Source organism: Cololabis saira, chromosome 4, assembly GCF_033807715.1.
Source record: "Cololabis saira isolate AMF1-May2022 chromosome 4, fColSai1.1, whole genome shotgun sequence".
NCBI classification, from domain to species: domain Eukaryota; kingdom Metazoa; phylum Chordata; class Actinopteri; order Beloniformes; family Belonidae; genus Cololabis; species Cololabis saira.
In genome coordinates, this window is record NC_084590.1 from 22365965 (window position 1) to 22386343 (window position 20379).

General features: G+C 40.5%; 1 protein-coding gene across 9 annotated transcripts in view; it reads left to right on the top strand.

Moving 5' to 3' along the window:
* Nucleotides 1–13117: 13117 nt before the first annotated feature.
* mecom (MDS1 and EVI1 complex locus) overlaps nucleotides 13118–20379 on the top strand; it is a 137381-nt gene continuing 130119 nt past the window's right edge. For all 9 annotated transcript variants that reach the window (XM_061719138.1, XM_061719139.1, XM_061719144.1 and 6 more), the window contains exon 1: nucleotides 13118–13263. In XM_061719138.1, the coding sequence (XP_061575122.1) occupies nucleotides 13227–13263 (37 nt within the window). In that variant the 5' untranslated portion in view covers nucleotides 13118–13226. The remainder of the gene's footprint in view (nucleotides 13264–20379) is intronic.

Below are 20379 nucleotides of genomic sequence, written 5' to 3' on the forward strand. Positions count from 1 at the left end.
AGCAACAGCAGATTATTGGAAGAAGTCAGAGCCTCTGAATGGTTCTGAATCTGAACCATATATAATTCCAAGTAAAAGGTGGACCGGTAATCTGTATCAGCTACCTCTGCGGAGACACCTGATGTGAGTTCATACACAGCCAAGCAGTTCAGCAGTTAGAAACATCTGGAGGCAAATGTGCAGTTTACAAATGGATGGGTCCAGGATTTACAGATCCTCAAGCATGGTCATGTGATCAGAGGTACAGTATGTGGGATGTCCTTATTTGGATATTTGTTTGACATCCATTTTCAAACTCTTGCATATCTTGACTGCATAAACTAATGTGCACAAAAGAAAGAAAGCAAAGCAGCAAATATGACAAGTAAGAACCAGAAACAGTTTCATTCAGTTTGTCATGAAAGCTTCAGGTAAACTACGTAAACAGGCACAGTATGTTTAGGATTACATGCACCAGGCGTTATTCCATCATCTCTTTTCTCTGTTACAGCTCTGTGAAGCATTTCCAAGTAACAGTGTTTTGCCATATTCAACAAAAGACAATAAGTTGGAACACAAAGTAGCAACACGTCGCTACCACTGGTTTACAGAACAAAATCACCCACTGCGACGCAGTGTGAAGACAGGATCTCAAGTCCAACAGGAAATGGACAGATAACTGGAAACATTCCAACTGTGTCCTCACTGTTGAATAATAAATAACATTTATATTTTCTTCAAAACTGCCCTAAGTTAGGTATTCCCTCACTATCTGGAGAACTCTAAAGATTCACAGGATTTTCAATGTAATGGCTCTCATTGGCTGACTGTAACATACATTAAAAACTGTCACCTACAGTGTTAATCCTTTTTAACCACTTGAATAATCTTTCATGATGTCTTGTTTTAATGATTTCACGGACAAAGATACTTTTAGCTTCCCATTTAAAGATGTTTTAACTGGTGTTTTTAACTGTTTTCGGATATTTTATAGACCAAACAATTGCTTTGTCAATCAGTGTCTGTTTTTCTTTCCTGTTCTTTGGACACTTGATTGTTACACAAGTCTCCTCCATCTGACAGCGCTCAAAGACCATTCGAATATTTTATTGTTAGTGTGCTGTTGAAATTTGACCATCTTAATCATAAAATTGTACCAATATCTTTTTTTTTTTTTATATATATATTTTTATCCCGATTTTTTTTTCCCATTTTTACCACCCCGTGCTCCTACCTAAGTGACAGTCCTGGGCATTGCCATCCTCTACCAACCCCGGGAGGGCCCTGCACTGAGCTCAGGTCTCCTCCTTAACCTGAGGAGTGAGCAGGCCGCATCTTTTCACCAGACAGGGTGGGGCTTCTCCGGCCGGACGTAGCGCATGGAAGGATCACGTTATTCCGGCCGGATCCTCCCCACCCCATCTGGCGCCCCGGTTGGCCAGAGGGGGCATGTATAGCCCAGGACTGTGTGCATGTTTTTGTGAGGGTAGCTCACATTAGCTACCCAAGGGAACACGGGGAGAACATACAAACTCCACACAGAAAGGCCCTTTCTCCAACCCTACCCAGGGTGTGGGCACTGAAGTCATGGAGGAACTAACACGCACTTCAGCGCCCACAGTGTCCCCCGGCGGGAATCGAACCCAGGACCTTCTTGCTGTGAGACCGCTGCACTACCAGCTGTGCCACCGTGCCCCCACCAATATATTTTTTACCGATGAATTTACTTTGTTGACTACCTATCAATTTGGTATCCCATTCCTGTAAAAAATCAGTAAACAACTGGCAGGTAGATTGCCATTATGTTACCGTAAAATGAACAGTAAAATGAACATCCCTTTACTGTTGCTTACTTTAGAGTTTTGCACTGTTCATGAAATATACAGTATGAACTGTTTATGTTATTCCATCCATCCATTTTCTGTACCCGCTTTATCCTTTGCAGGGTCAAGGGGGTTTGCTGGAGCCTATCCCAGCTCGTATTCAGGCAACAGGGGTTCACCCTGGACAGAACGTCAGTCCATCGCAGGGCCACAAATATACAAACAACCAGACATACTGACACTCACACCTACGGGCAATTTAGAATCATCAATTAACCTACTACGCATGTTTTTGGACTGTGGGAGGAAGCCAGAGTACCGGGAGAGAACCCACGCAAGCACGGGGAGAACATGCAAACTCCACACAGAAATAACCCCGTCAGGCAAGGGAATTGAAACCTTCTCGCTGTGAGGCAACAGTGCTAACTACCAAGCCACCGTGCTGCCCCTGTTTGTATTAGTTATACATTTTAATAAACTATTTTTTTTTTCCTTTTTAATTTTTATCCCCGATTTTTATCCCCTACCTAAGTCAGTCCTGGGCATTGCTCTCCCTCTACCAACCCCAGGAGAGCCATACTGAGCTCAACTCTCCTCCTTAACTTGAGGAGTGAGCCGCTGCTTCTTTTCACAAGACAGGGTTGGACTTCTCAGGCCGGACGTAGCGCGTGGAAGGATCACGTCCAGATCACGGCCAGATCCTCCCCACCCCATCTGGCGCCCCGGCTGGCCAGAGGGGGCAGTGTGTAGTTCAGGATTGCTGCAGGTTTTTGTCAGGCTAGCTCACATTAGCTACCCAAGGGAACACGGGAAGAACATGCAAACTCCACACAGAAAGGCCCTTTCGCCCTTTAATAAACTATTTTTTTTAAAACTACATCAAGACATGAATAGTCACATGATTGCATACAATTAAAGGCCCCTTTGTTCTGGAAAACATGTTAACAGATGTAACTGTCACAAAATCTCTGTTTGAAACCTGGCTTCAAGGAGATGGTGAACCATAATAAAATAAACCTACTGATTTTTCAATGCTGTGATTGCAATGTAAGAAAAAAAGCTTCACAGCTTCTTAGTGCACTTTACTTTTTATTTCAATGTAAAGTTGACATGCGCAACCTTCACATGCAGAACAGTTGCATGTTAAATCAATGAATGTTAAATAAAAAAAAAGGTTGGTAAATATATCGTCTGCAATACAGTTCACATTTTTAAAGAAAAAAACATTTGAATGAACATCACTATACAGTACATGTTACAAAACTGTAGATACTGTTAGTGTGTCCACGAACATTGGCAGGACAGTTACGACTCGCTCAAAGACACCAGGTTTCTCAATCCAGCCTAGATAGTTGTGTGTGTGGTGTATGTTTTTTTGGTTTTAACTTTGCCCATTGTCTGGGATACGACTTTGCCTCGTCCAGTGTTGGTGCCTCTCTCAGGGTTATTCCAACAAAACACCTGAAAAATGATAACGTTTATTCAAAGTTGTTACACTGAATCTGATAAATAAAATAATAAAAAGGCAGAAACTGTGTAGAGTTAGGATTAAAAACATAAGAAAAATTCTGGTTCTACTTAAAGTACGGTATGTCATGGAAAAATTCAAACATTGTATTTTTTCCAACAGGGGGGGGAGATCAACAGCTGTTTAAATGCAAATATTAACAAAGGCCAGCTGCGAGAAAGAAACTAAGAAGGACTACGCCTCTTTTGTAATATATGTGTAGATGCAGAAGGATTACGCCTCTTTTGTAATGTGTGCATTCTCTAGGAGAACTGGCACCCATGTGTCTGTCATGCGAGGGGGGTCTTTCATGTTACCAGCATCCAATGAGCTGTCAGGTCTGTCCCATTCCTATATAAAGAATTCAGACCACATATGGCCTCAGACTCACCGTCCAGCCTGCGGGCTGCACGTGACTCTCCTGGTGCGCACCAGTTAAAATAAACTTTGATAATTTCGAGCTCACCGGTGTTGTAGTTTTGTTAAGGATCAGTACTTTACTTTGTGCAATTTATAAAATTCCCACAACAGGTATCTAACTGTTTCGTTTCGTTTAGTTTAATTATTTATTCAAACAGGTTAAAACAAAAACAAAATAATCAGAATACATAAAATGTATATACCAAAAAAAAACAAAGAAAACCATAAGCAAAACAAAGCAAATTAAAGAGACAAATCTATATGTAAATAAATATTTCCTGTTTGAAAGGGTGTAGGATGAAGTTTCAAAAAACTTTTTTAGTCCTACCCCTTCTAATGTTCTGTTTTTACCATTTCTTCATTTCACACAACTTCTAAAAGAAAAGCATAAAAGAAAAGAAAAAGTGGTTCAGCTGGGCAAGGCACTTTGGTCATTGGCTGTCAGTTCATGTGTCCATTTCCGTTTTGTATCCATAAAGAGTATTGTTTTTAAAGAATCGTTTGAACTTACTTGGTGAATTACATGATTTCATTTCATCTTTACAGTTGTTCCACAAATTAACTCCCTTCACTGATACACAATGGGTTTTGATGTTTGTTCGTACATGCTGTTTTTTAAAATTGCATATTCCCCTGAGATTGTGTTTATTTTCTTTTATTTGAATCAACTGCTGGATGAACTCGAGAGTGCATGCTGCCTCCTCTTGCTACTCCAGATTAAAGGTGTAATACGTGGAACGTGGGCTGAATCCCCTCACATATAATGTGTCCCTCAAGGCTGACCATCCAGCACTGAACTCCTGCCATGTCACCTGGAAGCACATGGTACGTTTTTTCTCGTTACAGAAGTTGTCGTGCATCTTGTTGGATTCGTGGATACGGAAAGAAGTACAGCTGTGTTTTATGATGCTCATACAACCATGGTACAGTTGGAGGTGCTTTTAATGATGATCCCACCTTGATCACAGAGTCAGCAATAAGTGTGACACCATGTGAGGATCCCATTTGCACAGATATCTCTAATTGCACAATTTAGTAAGCAACATTGTCTTTTGAATGTTGGATTCAGAAAGTATACAGCTGTTTGCTCATTCTTTTGAAAATAAATTCTTCATGCACTGACCATTACTCCAACCAAGAGAAGTTAGATAACACAGTAAGATGATAATATCTCTATACATCATTGTATTGCATTATGCTTTAATAGCATTTTTTTTGACTTGCATATCCAGTGGTGTAAACATACCAAGCAGTATCAGGCTAAGTGTTTCAGGTATGGCGATTGTCCTCTCAATGTCAGCTGTAGTGGCAGAACCCAGGCCTGGACTGAGACAAAAATTCGGCCCTGGACTTTTTTTGTCCAGACTGGCCCACCACAATCCGTGCGCAGACACTGTCCGTTGATGAACATTAGTTTTAACTGTATAATGTGAAATGGGTCACTCTCCTTGTCTCTTATTTGATGTAATTTAAATTGAAAATCTCCATAAATAAAAACTGACTGAATAAAATAGGTAAAGCATGAACAAATTGGACAGTGGGCTTGACGAAAGTGTATTGATACTTAAAACAGTTTAACTCTGGTGACATGATTTGTAATTATAAAAATTGTAAACAAGCAGATCTGCATGCTCAAACCACACCACCATAAAATAGTGGTTAATGAATTTCTTTTCTGCACCGCCTTTTCGTTATGTTTCTCCGTTTTCGCTTTCTCTTCTCTCTCACAGATTGCTAGTGACATGTCGTTAGCTCATCATTAAAGGTGATTGGACTGGGGGGGGGGGAACTACTGGGCCTATCTCATTGCATATCAAAAAAAAAAAAGCCACAGCCGGCCCATTACTGACCGGTACTCCCTATGGCCAATCCACCCATGCTGAGACATAGAAAGTGAAATACAAAGTGTACTGTTGTAAAGTGAGTCAATGACATATGTATGTATAATAAAGAACCTTACATCAGCAAAAAGGACCAGATGTGTAATGTTCTCTGAGAAGTGAGCCATCAGAAGCTGGATGACACGATATGACAGCTCAACATCTTCACCCAGAGAGTGAATTTCCTTGACTCTTGCCTTGTTCGGTTTAGCCTTAAAGAATTCGGTGATGGCTCTACCACACTCCTCCAAATAGGTATGTGTCCACTTGGTTTTTAAATCCTCAGCTGTTGGTTCTGGCAGAACATTTATGTGGCACTGTTGGAGATAGAAAGTTGTTTCCATTAGCTGCTTTTTTTTCTTTTATACATTCTTGACTGTCTCTTGCAGTTTTTGATGTTTGCTCTCTACTGTGTCTTCACTCTCCTATGGTCAATTGTGTCATGTGATGAACATACAAGTATACTACTTACTATGATCAGTAGGGCAGCAGTAAAGTCATCTACTGCATCTGCAATATCAGAGACATGTTTCAAAAGTCCAAATACAAACGAACAGTCCCTTGCACAACGCAAGGTGGTCAACTTCACAGTTACAGCAAAACAAATACTCTTTAGTACTTAATTTGCGATCCAATAAATATCTTGAAAATATTATTGCCTTCATTTGAATCTGCAGTGTGACAGAATAATTAGCATGCACTGTAGTATTACATATTAGCCTGATTCAACTGCTGAAGTGATTTAGATGGTAAAATGTTTATGCAAGATTATCATAAAGTTTCATGATTTTACTGGCAAAATGTAGGCATCAACAGACGTTAGCTAGTAAATCCTTTTTATAGCATAATGTGCACTGCACATGCAGTAATCATCAATGCAAACTAAACAAATATAATAAAATAAAACAAGGGTATAAATATATAATATACAACAATCAAATAAAATTGCTATATTCACCAAATAATTAGTAATATGATGGATCAAGAATGGCAGGTATCTAGTTTCACATGTGCAACTCAGGCAATGCCGAAAATACTGCATGAGACCATCAGTTGATATCAAAACTCAGAAGAGACACTCTCTACATCAGTTGGAATTAAATGACTTGCTGCCAGCTTAAATATATGAATTACTGAAGTACTTTCTAATGGAGGTTTTTACATATTTGTTTTATCAAATCCATAAGACCATGTGACCCTGAAGAGAAAGAAGTGCGTATAGGTAAAGATGGATGGAGGGATGGATGGATTACTTGCAATTTATCTTCAGAGACCCAACATTTTTGAAGGTCATTCCAGCATATGTAGATGGCCCATCGAAATGAAGACAATGATCATTTCCCTCACTGCAAAAACAGCCCATCTAGAAATAACCCTAATATTCTATAAATCTAGTCAAAACCATTGACTAGAATTCTTAAAACTATCAACATAGTCTCAAATAGTCTTCTATTTTTCTTAAAACAAGGATTTCTTACTTTCTTAGAAATTAGTTTTGCTGTGCTGCCGCCTCCCCCAGCTCTTCCCTGGTGAGGAGGCAGAATTGACATGGATAGATGCACCCAGCTGGTGGGACACAGGACGATGCTGAAGGTAGGGGAAGATGGAAAAAACGGTGATCTGCTGAGGTGACTCCTAAAGGGAAAAGGCCAAAAAAGAAGATTCTCCCAGCTGTCATCCAGTCTCGATGTTGACATAACTGCACCAAAAAAAAAAAAGTTTTTACCAGTACCCCAGTAACAGAATCATAAGCAGATATACTAAAGGAGATGATTGTTGATGGTGGAAATAAATGTTGAGGATATGTGGTATGTATGAAGGGAAAACACAGTCCTTTTATTTTTCCAACCGGCTGATATTTGCTCATTGCCAAATTCTGCAAAAACACTCTAAAGGCTCAAAATGTTCAAGTAACAGAGGAATATTTGCTTCCAGTTTGGTCAGAACACATCATTAGACCGATCAAATCTGGACTAGAAGATTCCCACAGATATGACGCAGACTCTTGAAAAGTTTTACAGGGCGTGATTTGTAAATAATTTATTCTGTTAGTGGAAACTCGCTGCTTTTGGGCCATATGGAGTACTAAGGTCCAACTCAAAAACCACAATATCCTTGGACTTGGTCAAATTAAGACCACGCTATCTTCCAGATAGGATCAGCCTTTAAAGCAATCTGTGATTTGTAAAACCTTTAATTATATTGACATTAACAGAGACTCTTGTCTTTAATGGCCTCTTTTTTTTCTTGCATTTTCACAATTACAATAAAGGTTTTACAAAACACTGATTGTGCTTAAAATACACTTACCATCTGTAGGATAATCATCAAGATTCAAGATTCTTTATTCTTTATATGGTGTTGACTATGCCTGCAGTCTATCTGTGGGCAAACCTTGTGAGATTGTCTCTTGTCCTAACGAGCAGCACAGCAAGGCTGAATTTGTGAGCTGCAATTATGTCACACCACATGAAAACGTTTAGGGTACAAATTGTCCGTAAAGTGGCTAAATTACACCCCCAAATTTACAGAGAAGTGACTCCTGGCCGCCTCCACACGGACTTACTGGAAGACGATGATCTTTTCCAGAGATAAGGTAGCTTAAGTAAGCATTTGTGAAACATCATTTATGAAATGAAAAGGATAAGAGCTGGATTGGACTTTGCATGTTTATTTCTTACTGTACATCAGATATTCTACTTTTTTTTCTTTTTTTTTAAAAACTGATTCAGTTGACTGGGTTGAGGTTATTATGTCTGCCAACAGTAAAACGGTACCAACTTGAACAAGGATCAAGAAGTGAGTCATCTAATTTACTTCCTTCAGCCAGTATGCTGGCGGTACGTGCTTTGGCACATAGTGTTCATTTTGAGGAAGTTAGGTGTTTAAATATGATTTTATAGCGCTGTGATTTTAATTTTTTTTGTGTTTAAAATAGTTAATGCAGTCTAAATCAAGCCATCTAGCTAATTACTGTAGGTCAATGTCAAGCTGTAAGATCATAGAAAAGAAAAGAATTCTGTGTTTTCCTGAAGACGTGTTCAGGCACAGCTGGACTCTTTAAAATAGACTTTTTTTCTTCTGGGTGGGAAAAATAAATAAATAAATGAAGATATGCTTTTTTCACTGGCTTATAAAACTAAAGTAAAAACAATGTGAGATACCACCAGTGTCTTCCCTGCCATGAGGGAGGAGTTCTCCAAGATTCTGAAGAAAAGGGAGCTTTTTAAAATAAACGGTGTATCCAAATAACCTGAATTGAAAATGGAGGAAATTTTTGAATCATCGTCCTCATAATAGCATTACAATGAGAATGAGGATTCAAAAATGTATTCCACTTTCCAGACCTGTGATTCTTGTAACTTCAGAGGTAACTAAACCTTATCTTTAATGGGTCCTTATAAAATTGGCATTGGCTCTCTGAGAGAACCATGATACTGTCAGTCCAAATGAAATATGATATTAACGTAACTGCTCTATGTGGCAGAGATGATGATAACGTTTCTTTTGCGCTGTTAAAGTTCCAGGTGATCTACTGTATGTTTCAGCTGTCAGGAGTCAGCAACACGCATTTCCAGTTATTCACTTGTTACACGTGTGTCTCAAATAGTCCTTTTAACTACCTTGCAACCGGGAACTTGACATGACCTCCCCCCGCTGCTCTTCCTGGAAATGATAGTAAATAAACCTGATAGACTGTCCCATTGATTAGCAGTCGTATACCTTCTTGATGTTACTGGTGCAAGGGGAACATCAACTGAAAATTGATGAGATGAGTTTGAATCTTGGGGTAAGTGTACTTCCACAAATTATCTCTGAGGCGCATCTCTCTTCCTGGAGTCCACCAGCAGCTGTTAAAATGCACTTTACTTCAATTAAGGGCACACCAGCCCATTAATCTGTCTTTTCTGAACTGCTTTCTTTCTTTGTCGTTATTCAAACCTACCCATCAAGTAATCATTGTCCTGTGATTATTGAATTTACTGGTTTCTATATTGATATACCTGATAGGATTTAGCTGGACTATGAGTTTTATGACAGGCATCATTCCCGAACATCGCCCACACTGCTGGAGTAAGGCCACTAGAGGGGAGTAGAGTATAAGGAATTCTCACTGACCGGCTCAACTTTTTTTATTTCATTAAATTCAGGCTGACACACAAGATAATGTGGCATTATGCGGTTTTGTTCTTTTCTATTGGAGATGTTGTTGTCATCGTTATTAATAGTTAGGATGTTTTTTTATATTTTTTTCCTGAAAAACTGAAACAACATAGCTGAAATGACGTAATTTGGTAAAGATATTGCCAATTTTCATGAGTGTAAATGTTCAACTGTGAAGGTGAAAGAATATACATTTTTTTTTTTTTTAAATAGCCCATATAGCTACTAGTTTGGCGAAAAATATTTTTTTAACCCTCTCATTTTCCTCTCAATACAAACCTTTGTTTTCTTTAGCTAAAACATGTAAAATGTTATACACTCTTGCCCATAAATTTGCAATAGATTTGTTTTCAGAAACAATTATCCTTTCCTGGTCCTCTTTTTATTAACATTCGTTTCTTGAGCAGACGGAAAAATCACGTTTTATTCCAATGTTTATTCCAATGGGAAATGGTATTTTCTATCCAGCATCAAGGTCAAACCAATTATCTGTGTTTAACCTGTGTTTTTATTGATTTCCGCGTTCTTTTTTTTTTTTTTGGTGCGCCCTCACAATAAAAGCAAGTCGCCCAAATGTAAATAATACAAAAAAAGGTGGATACCTTTATTTATTTATTTATTTATTTATATATATGTATATATATATATATATATATATATATATATATATATATATATATATATATATATATATATATATATATATATATATATATATATATATATATATATATATATATATATAGGCTACTGTATAAATTGTAGAGCTGTTTGAATGTTTATTGATCATTTTATCTCCGTGTATTTTTGGTGTTTTAGACTGATGATTTTTTTATTTTTCTTTACCCTGTTCGTATTTCGTTATCAGAGGTTTAATAAACCATGACTCATTTCTGCTGTTTTGTCTGTTTTGCATCTTTAATTTTGTTTCCAGGAACAGGTTTGCTTGGACAAAGCGGTGATAAATATTCCTGTTGATCACTTGATTGATTACCTTACTCAAAGGTCACGCGGACCCTGGTAATTTCCTCGCGCCCGAGGCGGCCTTTTCACTTTTAGTATGCCTCCGCAGCCCCGTCTGTAGGCATCATGGTATGTTTTAACCCCTGCCTACTGTAAAAAAAAATAAAAAATAAAAAAGCTGAGTCTGAATGAAGGTTTTTTTTGTTTTGTTCCCACTTATTTATTTGAATTTAACGCCGAGTACCCAAGCAAATAAGTCCTATAGTTTATGCGCTCAACTGTGTGGGTCTAGAGCCCAATTAATTTCTTACACCACGGGGCTGCTCTGCTCCTCCTCTGAGTTCAGCATATTCTCAGAAAAAAAACGTAGTTTACTGAGAGAATGGTTCAGAAGTGGAGAGGAGAACGAAGAAGAGAGGTCCAACTTACAGCCGTAAAAGAAAACTGTTTCATTTCAGCATAATTGAAAGAACCTTGCTCCACGGCCCTTCTCTCTCTCTCTCTCTCTCTCTCTCTCTCTCTCTCTCTCTCTCTCTCTCCATCTCTCTCTCCCTCTCTCTCGCTCTCTCTGTGAGTGGAAGCGTGTATGTGCGTGTGCGTGTGCGTCGTGCGTGCGCCACCTTCTCAGGCGCGGTGCGTCCCGTAGGGGCGGCCCACTAAATAGCACCATTTATGTCATTACAGCAGAGCTAGAAGGAGGAACGGCCACAATAAAGCATCATTATTAACTTCCCTTAAGTGTAAAGAAAGACAACCGATGCAGGGACGTAGGTATAATCATTTTGATAACTTCAGAAAAGAAGTGGAAACTTCCACTGCAAGCCCTTGGGCTCCTGTTTAGATCTATAAACGAGCAATTTTCTGTGATTAAGTTAGAAGTTGAAAGAAAGCGTTTGTCTGCAGTGAAATTTACCTTGCCATGTTCAACTATATATTGTTTTATCAACTTACATTATTTTTCATGATGGCATGATGTCATGACTTTCATTTCTTTGTCAATTTCAAGCCAATTTGGAAGCAATAGGTTCACAGCACATCACTGAGTTCATCTGCGAGGTCAGCATATCCTGCAGATCGAATTAGCTGCCAATTACTTTAATGCAGCTTCATAATGTGAGATTTCACTTTTGTGTTTTTAAAGGTTTCATTAATAAAGCGACTTATAAATAATATTTTTTTTTTAAATATATGTGTATACTAAGTCTCCTTTGTTGTTATTTTTCCTTATGTATCTAAACGCGCCACCATAACATGGTATAAAGCTGAAGACATGCCGTGATCTTTATTGATTTTTAGTAACTGGATGGCATGCATTAGTTAGTGAGGTCTGATTCTCACTAACCCAGTGAATAAAACCCAGAACAAAGAGAAAAATAGACATGAATTCAAATATTTTTCCATACAGATTAGATCAAAAGCCCCTTCACTGTTGAAGAAACAATTCTTTATCAAAGTTAAATCGGGTAAAAAAAGAATGAAAGAGAGAAAAAAACCCTCTTCAGCCCTGCAGCAATTACAAATTGAATTCTTGCACTGTAACAGAAACGTCTCGAGCAAACATTCATAGAAAGCACTTATCGTGTTAATATTTGTCAGTTCAGAAAGAGGGAAAAAGAAAAGAAATAAAAGGGCTGGACACTATATTAAAGCTGTCACTTGAATGCCCGAGAAGAAAGAGAGGGGACGGAATTTTCCATCCATGTTCCCGCTCCTTCAGTGGTCAGTGCACAATCAAAACATATAAAGATCGTAAATGACCACATTCAGCATCGCCAGTTTAAAGTGAATATTGATTTCATTAAAGAAGAAAATGTGGGCGTCTTTATAAATAACGTTCTAGTTCCACTGAAAAAAAACTGACAAAGCTCCCAGTAGTCACACTGAAAATGTGCATTATATACCCTTAAAATCTGACACTTGATCTGTTGCATTTAATCTAGATATTAGAAAGGTTTTCTCAAATGACATTCATTCCCCTTTCCCTGTTCTATGCATGCATATAGATCTATTCAGTACTGCTATTGCAGGATGAATGAAATTAAAACTGCTATGGAAACCTCTAAATTAAATAACACTACATTAAAAAGTTTTCTCAGGGGGAATAACGCTGTGGGTGTCAGACTGCAGCAACTTGGGCCATCTTTCGCAGCGCGACCCGTTTTCTCCACGGTGGCCGCGGGGGAAAAATCTAACGCGAAACGGAATGTCCACGATTCACCCATCACGACCACATCAGGTTAAGTTCAAAGTGATAAATCGTCCCAAACTTTTTTTTTTTTTCTTTCTGGCTATTGCTGCCGGCACATTTGGGGGCTGTGCGCATGTGCGAAGGTGTCCAGACTGACAATGCTGGAGAGATAGCGCGTTTGGATTGAGAAACCCAGAGAAAAAGGACAGAGGGGAAAAAAACAAAAAAAAAAACAAAAACAAAAAAGGAGGAAAAAGAGTCAAGAAAAAGTCCAAACAAATCCACGCCGAAAGACTGGCAGCATGAGGTCCAAAGGCAGGGCGAGGAAACTGGCCACGAGTAGGTGCAACATCCCTTTCTTTTTTCTTTTGAAACATCTTATACGGGCTATACCTATAGAGACTGTCGCTGTTATCACTGCCTGTCAAAACTTTCTGTGACGATTTCACGTCCCCCAAAACGTAAATTTTGTTTAAAGAATAGCAGATAGAGATATTTTCGCTTGGAAAATAATGCGCCGGGTCTCAAGGAGACTGTGAAGTTAAAAGTTGAGGGAGCGACGGAGGAACTTTCTCCCAGAGTCCGCTCCGCTATTGGAATGATGGTTGCATGTAGTGGGCGCTGTGGCGTAACTGCTGTATGGAGTTAAAAGCCCGGCTGCTGCGCCTCGACTCTGTCACTGCCACTGCTGCTGCTGCTCGTCTCGGTGTGCCGGAGAAACATTTCTGGGGGGAAAAATACGAGATTGATGGAAAGAAAATCGTCGAAAACGAGCGCATAGACGGGCATGGTGAACATTCAAGGAAATTGGTGCTGTTTAAAACGTTTGTGTGTCGGAGAGTTTTGTATGTGTGTGTGTGAAAGAGAATCGTGATGTAGATTTCCCTGCTCGTGTTGATGTGTAACATGTGGTGATTGCTTTATGACACGGAAATAACAAATCTAGACTTTGATGTGTTTCTTATTTTCCTGCAAACTGTGATTACAGACGCTATAGACTTCAGGTAAATCTTTTATATTGTAGGGTGTTATTGGACGAAGACTTCTTATACTGTGCTAAGAAATAATTTAGGAGCAAATAAAGGCTTTCACTGTTTCATAATTAGAAATATGAAAGTTATTCTTACGAAAATCAATTAAATACATTTTGCACAGATAACTATGACACAAGAAGATGAGTGACACCGTTATTCACAATGAATTGTGAAGATGGGCCTTTTTTCTGAACTCCTCTTAACCAATTATCTCTATTCCGAGCCTCTATAGAAAGTATTTTAGGTTTCTGTGTGTGGTGTTACGTGTCTTTTAACTTTTGTTAGTAGCTGACTCTACTGCTGTGATCAACTGCAACATGTCCCCCCCGTGCCCCCCTTTTTATTTTTTTATTAACTAGACAGAGTTGTCCAAATAAAAATGTAGACAGGTCTGCAGGTTTTCTGAAATTACACAAAGTTATCCTACGAAACGCTTAAATAAAAGCAGCATTGCCCGTACATTAACTTTTGACTATAGATAAAATAATTTATCTAAATAAATCAAATGAAACGATATTTTGTATCTGCATATTTGTCTGAAATGATCTGGACAGAAAAAGTGAATAGAAAAACAGTGAGTCACAAAGGAAGACTGTAATTTCATAACGTTTTTAAAAAACGGAAATATTCCAATATTGCCATATTATTAAATCGTAAGAGTAACATTCGAATGAATTGCGTATCCAATGCATCATTGTGATCTTGAAAAAACTACAACAGTAAACCCCACAAACTTTTTTTCTATGAGGTAGTTCTGCAGATCTCTTTTGACGTAACAAAACAGAAGTTTACTCAAGAGAGCTTTATCCATCTGAACGCACACGGAGGAGAGCAAACAACTGCACCAAGCTCCTACAGTAAGCCTACATATTTGCACATCCAGAAGGACCAGTTCCCTTGCGCATTTAGGGATTATTAGCATGCATGTCTGAAGAGAAGCATTTCAGCCTCTCAAGTCCGACTGCATGGGGGAATGTTTGGGCCCCGAAGAAGCGGGCCCACACTGGCCCCCAGCCAGGCCTGCACAGTATCAGCAGTGAATATTTAAAATCCCAGACTGCTCATAAGGGCTCTGCTGGTTAAAATCTTTCAGTGTGTGCCTCCTTCTTTGCAAAAGAAGAAGAAAATTGTCTGATTAAAAAGACAGAGAAAGAGAGAGAGAGAGAGAGAGAGAGAGAGAGAGAGAGAGAGAGAGAGAGAGAGAGAGAGAGAGAGAGAGAGAGAGAGAGAGAGAGAGAGAGAGAGAGAGAGAGAGAGAGAGAGAGAAGGGTTGCATGTAATAGAGGAGGTGATGGAGAGGTGGTAAACGTAAGCATGATTGATGGAGGCTGACTGATTAGTCCGCACGTCCAGATGTAATGCGGTGCGCCGCAGAAACTCCCGTCCAGCCGAGGCGCGCAGGCCGCACCCCGCGGTGAGCTGCGGCCACAGACGGATGAGGAGGGGTTTAAGGGGTGATCCAAACTCTGTTCTGTGTGGGCTTAATTAAAGGTTCGTTTAGCATATTTGTGTCTCTATAAAAATAGAGAAACCTATTCATTATGGCGCGTTTAAATGACTTTAAGAGGAATAATACCAAGTTAAATAGATAGGGTACAAGGTTTTCTAAGTTCCGGATGAGATCTAATTTTGAATAGTTGTAAGCTTAACTCCTATAATAATGGAGCATTCGGTTCCAGTTTGTGTCCCACCATTTAAAAATTATTTTTAAATCAACTTCTTGGTTCTGTCAGTCATCGCTCATGTATCCACCTGTCTGCGCAACGGCGGAGCATCATCCCTGTCTAAAGGCTGATTTATGGTTCCGCGTTACACCAACGCAGAGCCTACGGTGCGCGTCTCCGCGGACCCTACGCCGTACCCTGCGTCGATTTAACGCGGAACCATAATTCAGGCTTTATCTTACAAATGAACGCCTGTGGTTGGCACGCGAAAAGCCGCGCGTCAGCGCGTGTGTTGCGTGTGTGTGTGTGTGTGTGTGTGTGTGTGTGTGTGTGTGTGTGTGTGTGTGTGTGTGTGTGTGTGTGTGTGTGTGTGTGTGTGTGTGTGTGTTTTGGGGGGCTCCCGCGCCTGGTAGTCTCGTGTCCATCAGCGCCTCTCGTCCCCTGCGCCCTGCGAGAAGTGCGTCGTCCTCTCTCCACATTGTGCAATGGGCCATGCATCTCGCAGTTTGTCTGGCGGAACTCATTAAAACGCTTAATAGATTGGCCCATTTGAGAGGTGAGAGGGAGCGGGCCGGCGCGAGGAAAGTGAAATAGAGACCCCATTAAACGGCCCTTGTTGTCCCGGAGTGGCGCTCTTTGCCTGCGCCCCCCACCCCCCCCTCGGTGTCGCAGCTCCGTGTCCAAATGTCCTGGATCTCCTTCAGGGGTGGACTCAACCGAGAGTCTAACTTTGGATGATAAGAATCAGAGTTCTTATATAGAGAGATTTACTTTATTTTTTTGGACATTTTTCATGCAATCATGTACAGGCACATTTATAGCACTCAAGACAAAAGCTGTGTATCTTTACATAAAAGCAGAAACAAGTACAGCACAACCTGCAATTAACTGTCTTTTTCAGGAACCTAATTCTAAATGTAACAACTAATGGAAACCTTATGCTGTTGAGTTGTTGAGTTATGCTTTAATGTCCACTAGGGAAATTTGTTTTAGGCATCAAATACATGCATAGCGTATAAAAACACATACAATCAACAGACAGCAACAGATATCAGACTCAATACCACAGTAAAAATAGTGAGAAACCGAGCAGCAGTGAACGACATTCCACATACCCTAGGCAAAAATTGCATCTATCCCGGAGATCTTTCATTATTTGGTACAGTATGAAAAGAGTAAGAACAAAGAATAAAAACAAGCTATTTCCTCAGCAGCATAGTAGTAAAGAAATAAAAACAAGGACTGACTACTACTGGATCAGTAGGCAGCGATCAAATCAGCTCCTGTCCCCTACCTGTCCTGGTGGGGACACTGCCCTCTAAAGGGAGGACAGGTAGTTTATTTAATAAGGACAGGGAGGTGGGGAGAAATGCCATAACTATGTAAGACGGTAACAGTACCTTTTGATTGTTTATTAGATAAAAACACAAGTATGTTTTTAATTATAACGATACTACTGAATCAATTTCAAATTAGGTGTGAAACATGTTCACATATGTATCCAAGTGCTATTCAAGTGCTGTGGGGGCACTTTGACTGTGACCCAGGACTTGGCCAACAACTTTCAACCCCCATCTGTCCTGACTCTGGTCCTATACTCTCCTAAAAGGACAACAAGAGAAGGAACACACACACACACACACAGATACCAGGACATGGTTCTTTTAAAAGGCCTCTAATGTTAATGAGATGACCAGGACTAGGTCTCAAGGCTGTAAACAGAAAGCTGACGAGGTTAGTGATTCGTTTAGGCACTGTTGTCACCCACTTGAAGGATGGCCCCTGTCCGAAGCAACTATGGGGCGCATCAAGACCTTGTCATGGTTCCTTCTCTCAGGCCCTGCCTCATGGGAGCTTCTGTCCTCCGTCTAAATGCTCCCCCGTCTATAATGTACCATTATGTAAGGATGAAATTTGATCAAGCGTTGTAGCATTTGTATGTTTGCAACTATATGTTGACGTGTGTATGTGTATGTGTGTGTGTGTGTGTGTGTGTGTGTGTGTGTGGGGAGGTGGGTGCTGATGCAATGACCCAGACAGGGCAGTGTGGGAACTCCAAAGGATGGATGGAGGGAGGGGAGGGGGAGGAGGGAGGGTGCAGCAACATGTCAAGCCTGGGAACGACTCTGTGTTTACCGCAGGGAAACTGTACCAGTACAGAACAATGAGTGAGCCTTACCCCTTCTAAATAAAAAAAAAAAAAAAGCATTTCTGCTTTCTTCTTCCCCCTAAAGGTCACAGAGTTACAGATAGGGAGTCCACACAAAAGCCTCCAGTCTGTCGGCAGTCTGGTTGGGCCCAGACCGGTGCCAAGGCTGAGGTCATTATCAACAGAGCGGTCCCAAGCTAAGCATATTTTTATAGATTGTGTGTGTGTGTGTGTGTGTGTGTGTGTGTGTGTGTGTGTGTGTGTGTGCTTGTTTAAAGGGGAGGTTAACACATCTACTTATTTGGTCGGTCTGAGTGTATACCCTGAACCAAGGCGCTCTGCAGAGTGTACAATATTGATGTCAAATGAGCGGCATGCCGCCATTTTCTCATCACAAATTGGTCTGAGATAAATGGCATATTGCTGAGTGAAAAAGTTTACATCAGACTGATTTGTGCGTAGTTATGATGTCTGCAGAGATATAACGTCAACAGATTGCTGATGGTGCAGTTCACTCGGGGCTATTAATGAAACCCCGTGAGGAAAGCACGGCTTGGCATGCCTCAGATGTCTGTTAGCTAATTGAAGAAACTCAATCATTTTACGCTGTCCAATCAATTACCTGGAGCAGGTGGTGGAAAAAGGCCCGACACGCCGGCCTCATGTCTCACATCAGCTAAGTCAGTTTACTACATTGTTGAGAGCCTTTATTGGGAGGAAGATTAAACGTGATTTGATATGACTTTATGCTTGCTGCCAATATGTATTTCATTTTATTGTGAACTGTGGACATGATGATAGTTTACAGCTGCTGGATGATCATTTTACATTTTCTGATAAAGTCCAGTCAACAGTTTTTTTTTCCTTTTTTATTTATTTATTTTTGTCTCTGCTTACATTCACTTGTTTTATATCTCATCCAATAATGTCAAATGGGACTTTGTGGGTATTTCATTCCAGTCGCCCAGCTTTTAACGACCCATCAGCTCATTTTGGATGCCATCAGAAATCTTTTAAAGTTTGAGAGGTACCTTTGTACTGCCAGATGTGCTGAAGTGGCATGCTTCGCTTGTGAATGCTGCAGTTTGATGGCTGTTGTGGAGGGTTGATGGAGAGAACAGTGCTCACACACCGAAGGGAGCGCATAGCCATAAACAGGAATTACCCAACAATCGTTTTGTGAATGTGGTGATAACAGCGTGTTCCAGCACTGCTCGGGGATCTCCCCGGGTGGAGCAGGCTCGACCAGTAAAGAGAGGTAGTGAGAGGAAGGTCCAAGAGACGACAGTTTTTTCAACATTAACAGGGGGCAAAACAGGCCATCAGGTCACAACAGGGGAGGCAGGGTGGTAGAATCAGAGTGCAGAGATGTACATGTTCATGGGATCATGTGTATGTGATTCTTGTACAAATTGTATCTTACAACATCTAAGATATATAAGATATCTTATTGTATCTTACAATATTGTAAATTGTATCTGTCCTACCTCCCCTCTTCTTCATTCTCGCAATGCTCATTAATGTCAACTTCTCAACCCAGTAGGACAGGAGTGATAAGGGGAGGAGATGTAATCAAAGTTTGGACTGCAGCACTTTCACCTGATCGTAGCCTTGACTCTGCTGCAGCGTGAGAGACCTACTGGTCCCTCTCTCGCTCTCTCACTGACGCTCTCTCACAGACAGAAGCTGGGGAGGCATCTTAACTTAAAGGGATATTTATGCAGATAGAAATAAAGAATCTTGAATCAGGCATGACCAATAAGAAAACAAAACTGCCCATTCATTTTTGTACTTCTTTTTCTTATGAAACTATATTAAACACAGAAAACAGCTAATTGGAGTTCTTTGGAATAACCTGTTTTTTCTTGTTGTATTCTCTCCTGCAGTTAGAGTCCTTTTTCTGGGAGTTGGATCAGGTTGTTGATATTTGTACTATAGACATCACCTTACCCTTCCACTCCCAACCGCTTGTCTGAGAATAGGAAACACCACGTCCCTGTCCTAATAGATCTGTCTTGATGACTTCCCCCACAACACGTACGTGAACGTCGGTAGAAGCTGTGCACTGTAAATGTGTGCGCGTGTGCTGCTGGTCAGCCAGGGTCGCAGCAGAGGAAAGAATGCTTCTGTGGAAAAGAATGCAGAGCTGATTAGCGGCGCTTACCTGAAAGTGAACTGGACGTGCCGGCATGTGATGAGACAGAGGAAACAGGGGAACAATAGGACAGTAGAGATTCCTTTCCCCGCCACATTCCAGCGATCCAGCAGCCAGGGCCCCCCGCTTGGAGCTTTGATGAACCCTCCTCGCTGCTTCCTGGGATTGTCGCTCCTCCACAAACACAAAAACATAAAGAAGCCGTTGAGTGGGGCTGGGGAAGAGAGAGCATGGCCCTCCTCAGGATGTCCTGTTTTGATTAGTGTTAGCATCCTAAAAGCACCGTAGGAATATTATTCTAACGCAGAGAAGAGCTTAATGGTGACACATACACTTCTTTCCACTCCGTGACCCCCAGGGTCAGATACACTACAATGAGTGAGGAATCAAAGAGGTGCTCCTCACCCAGCGATTTGCCTGAGGAAATCATGAGAGGAAAAGGAGCTGATAAAA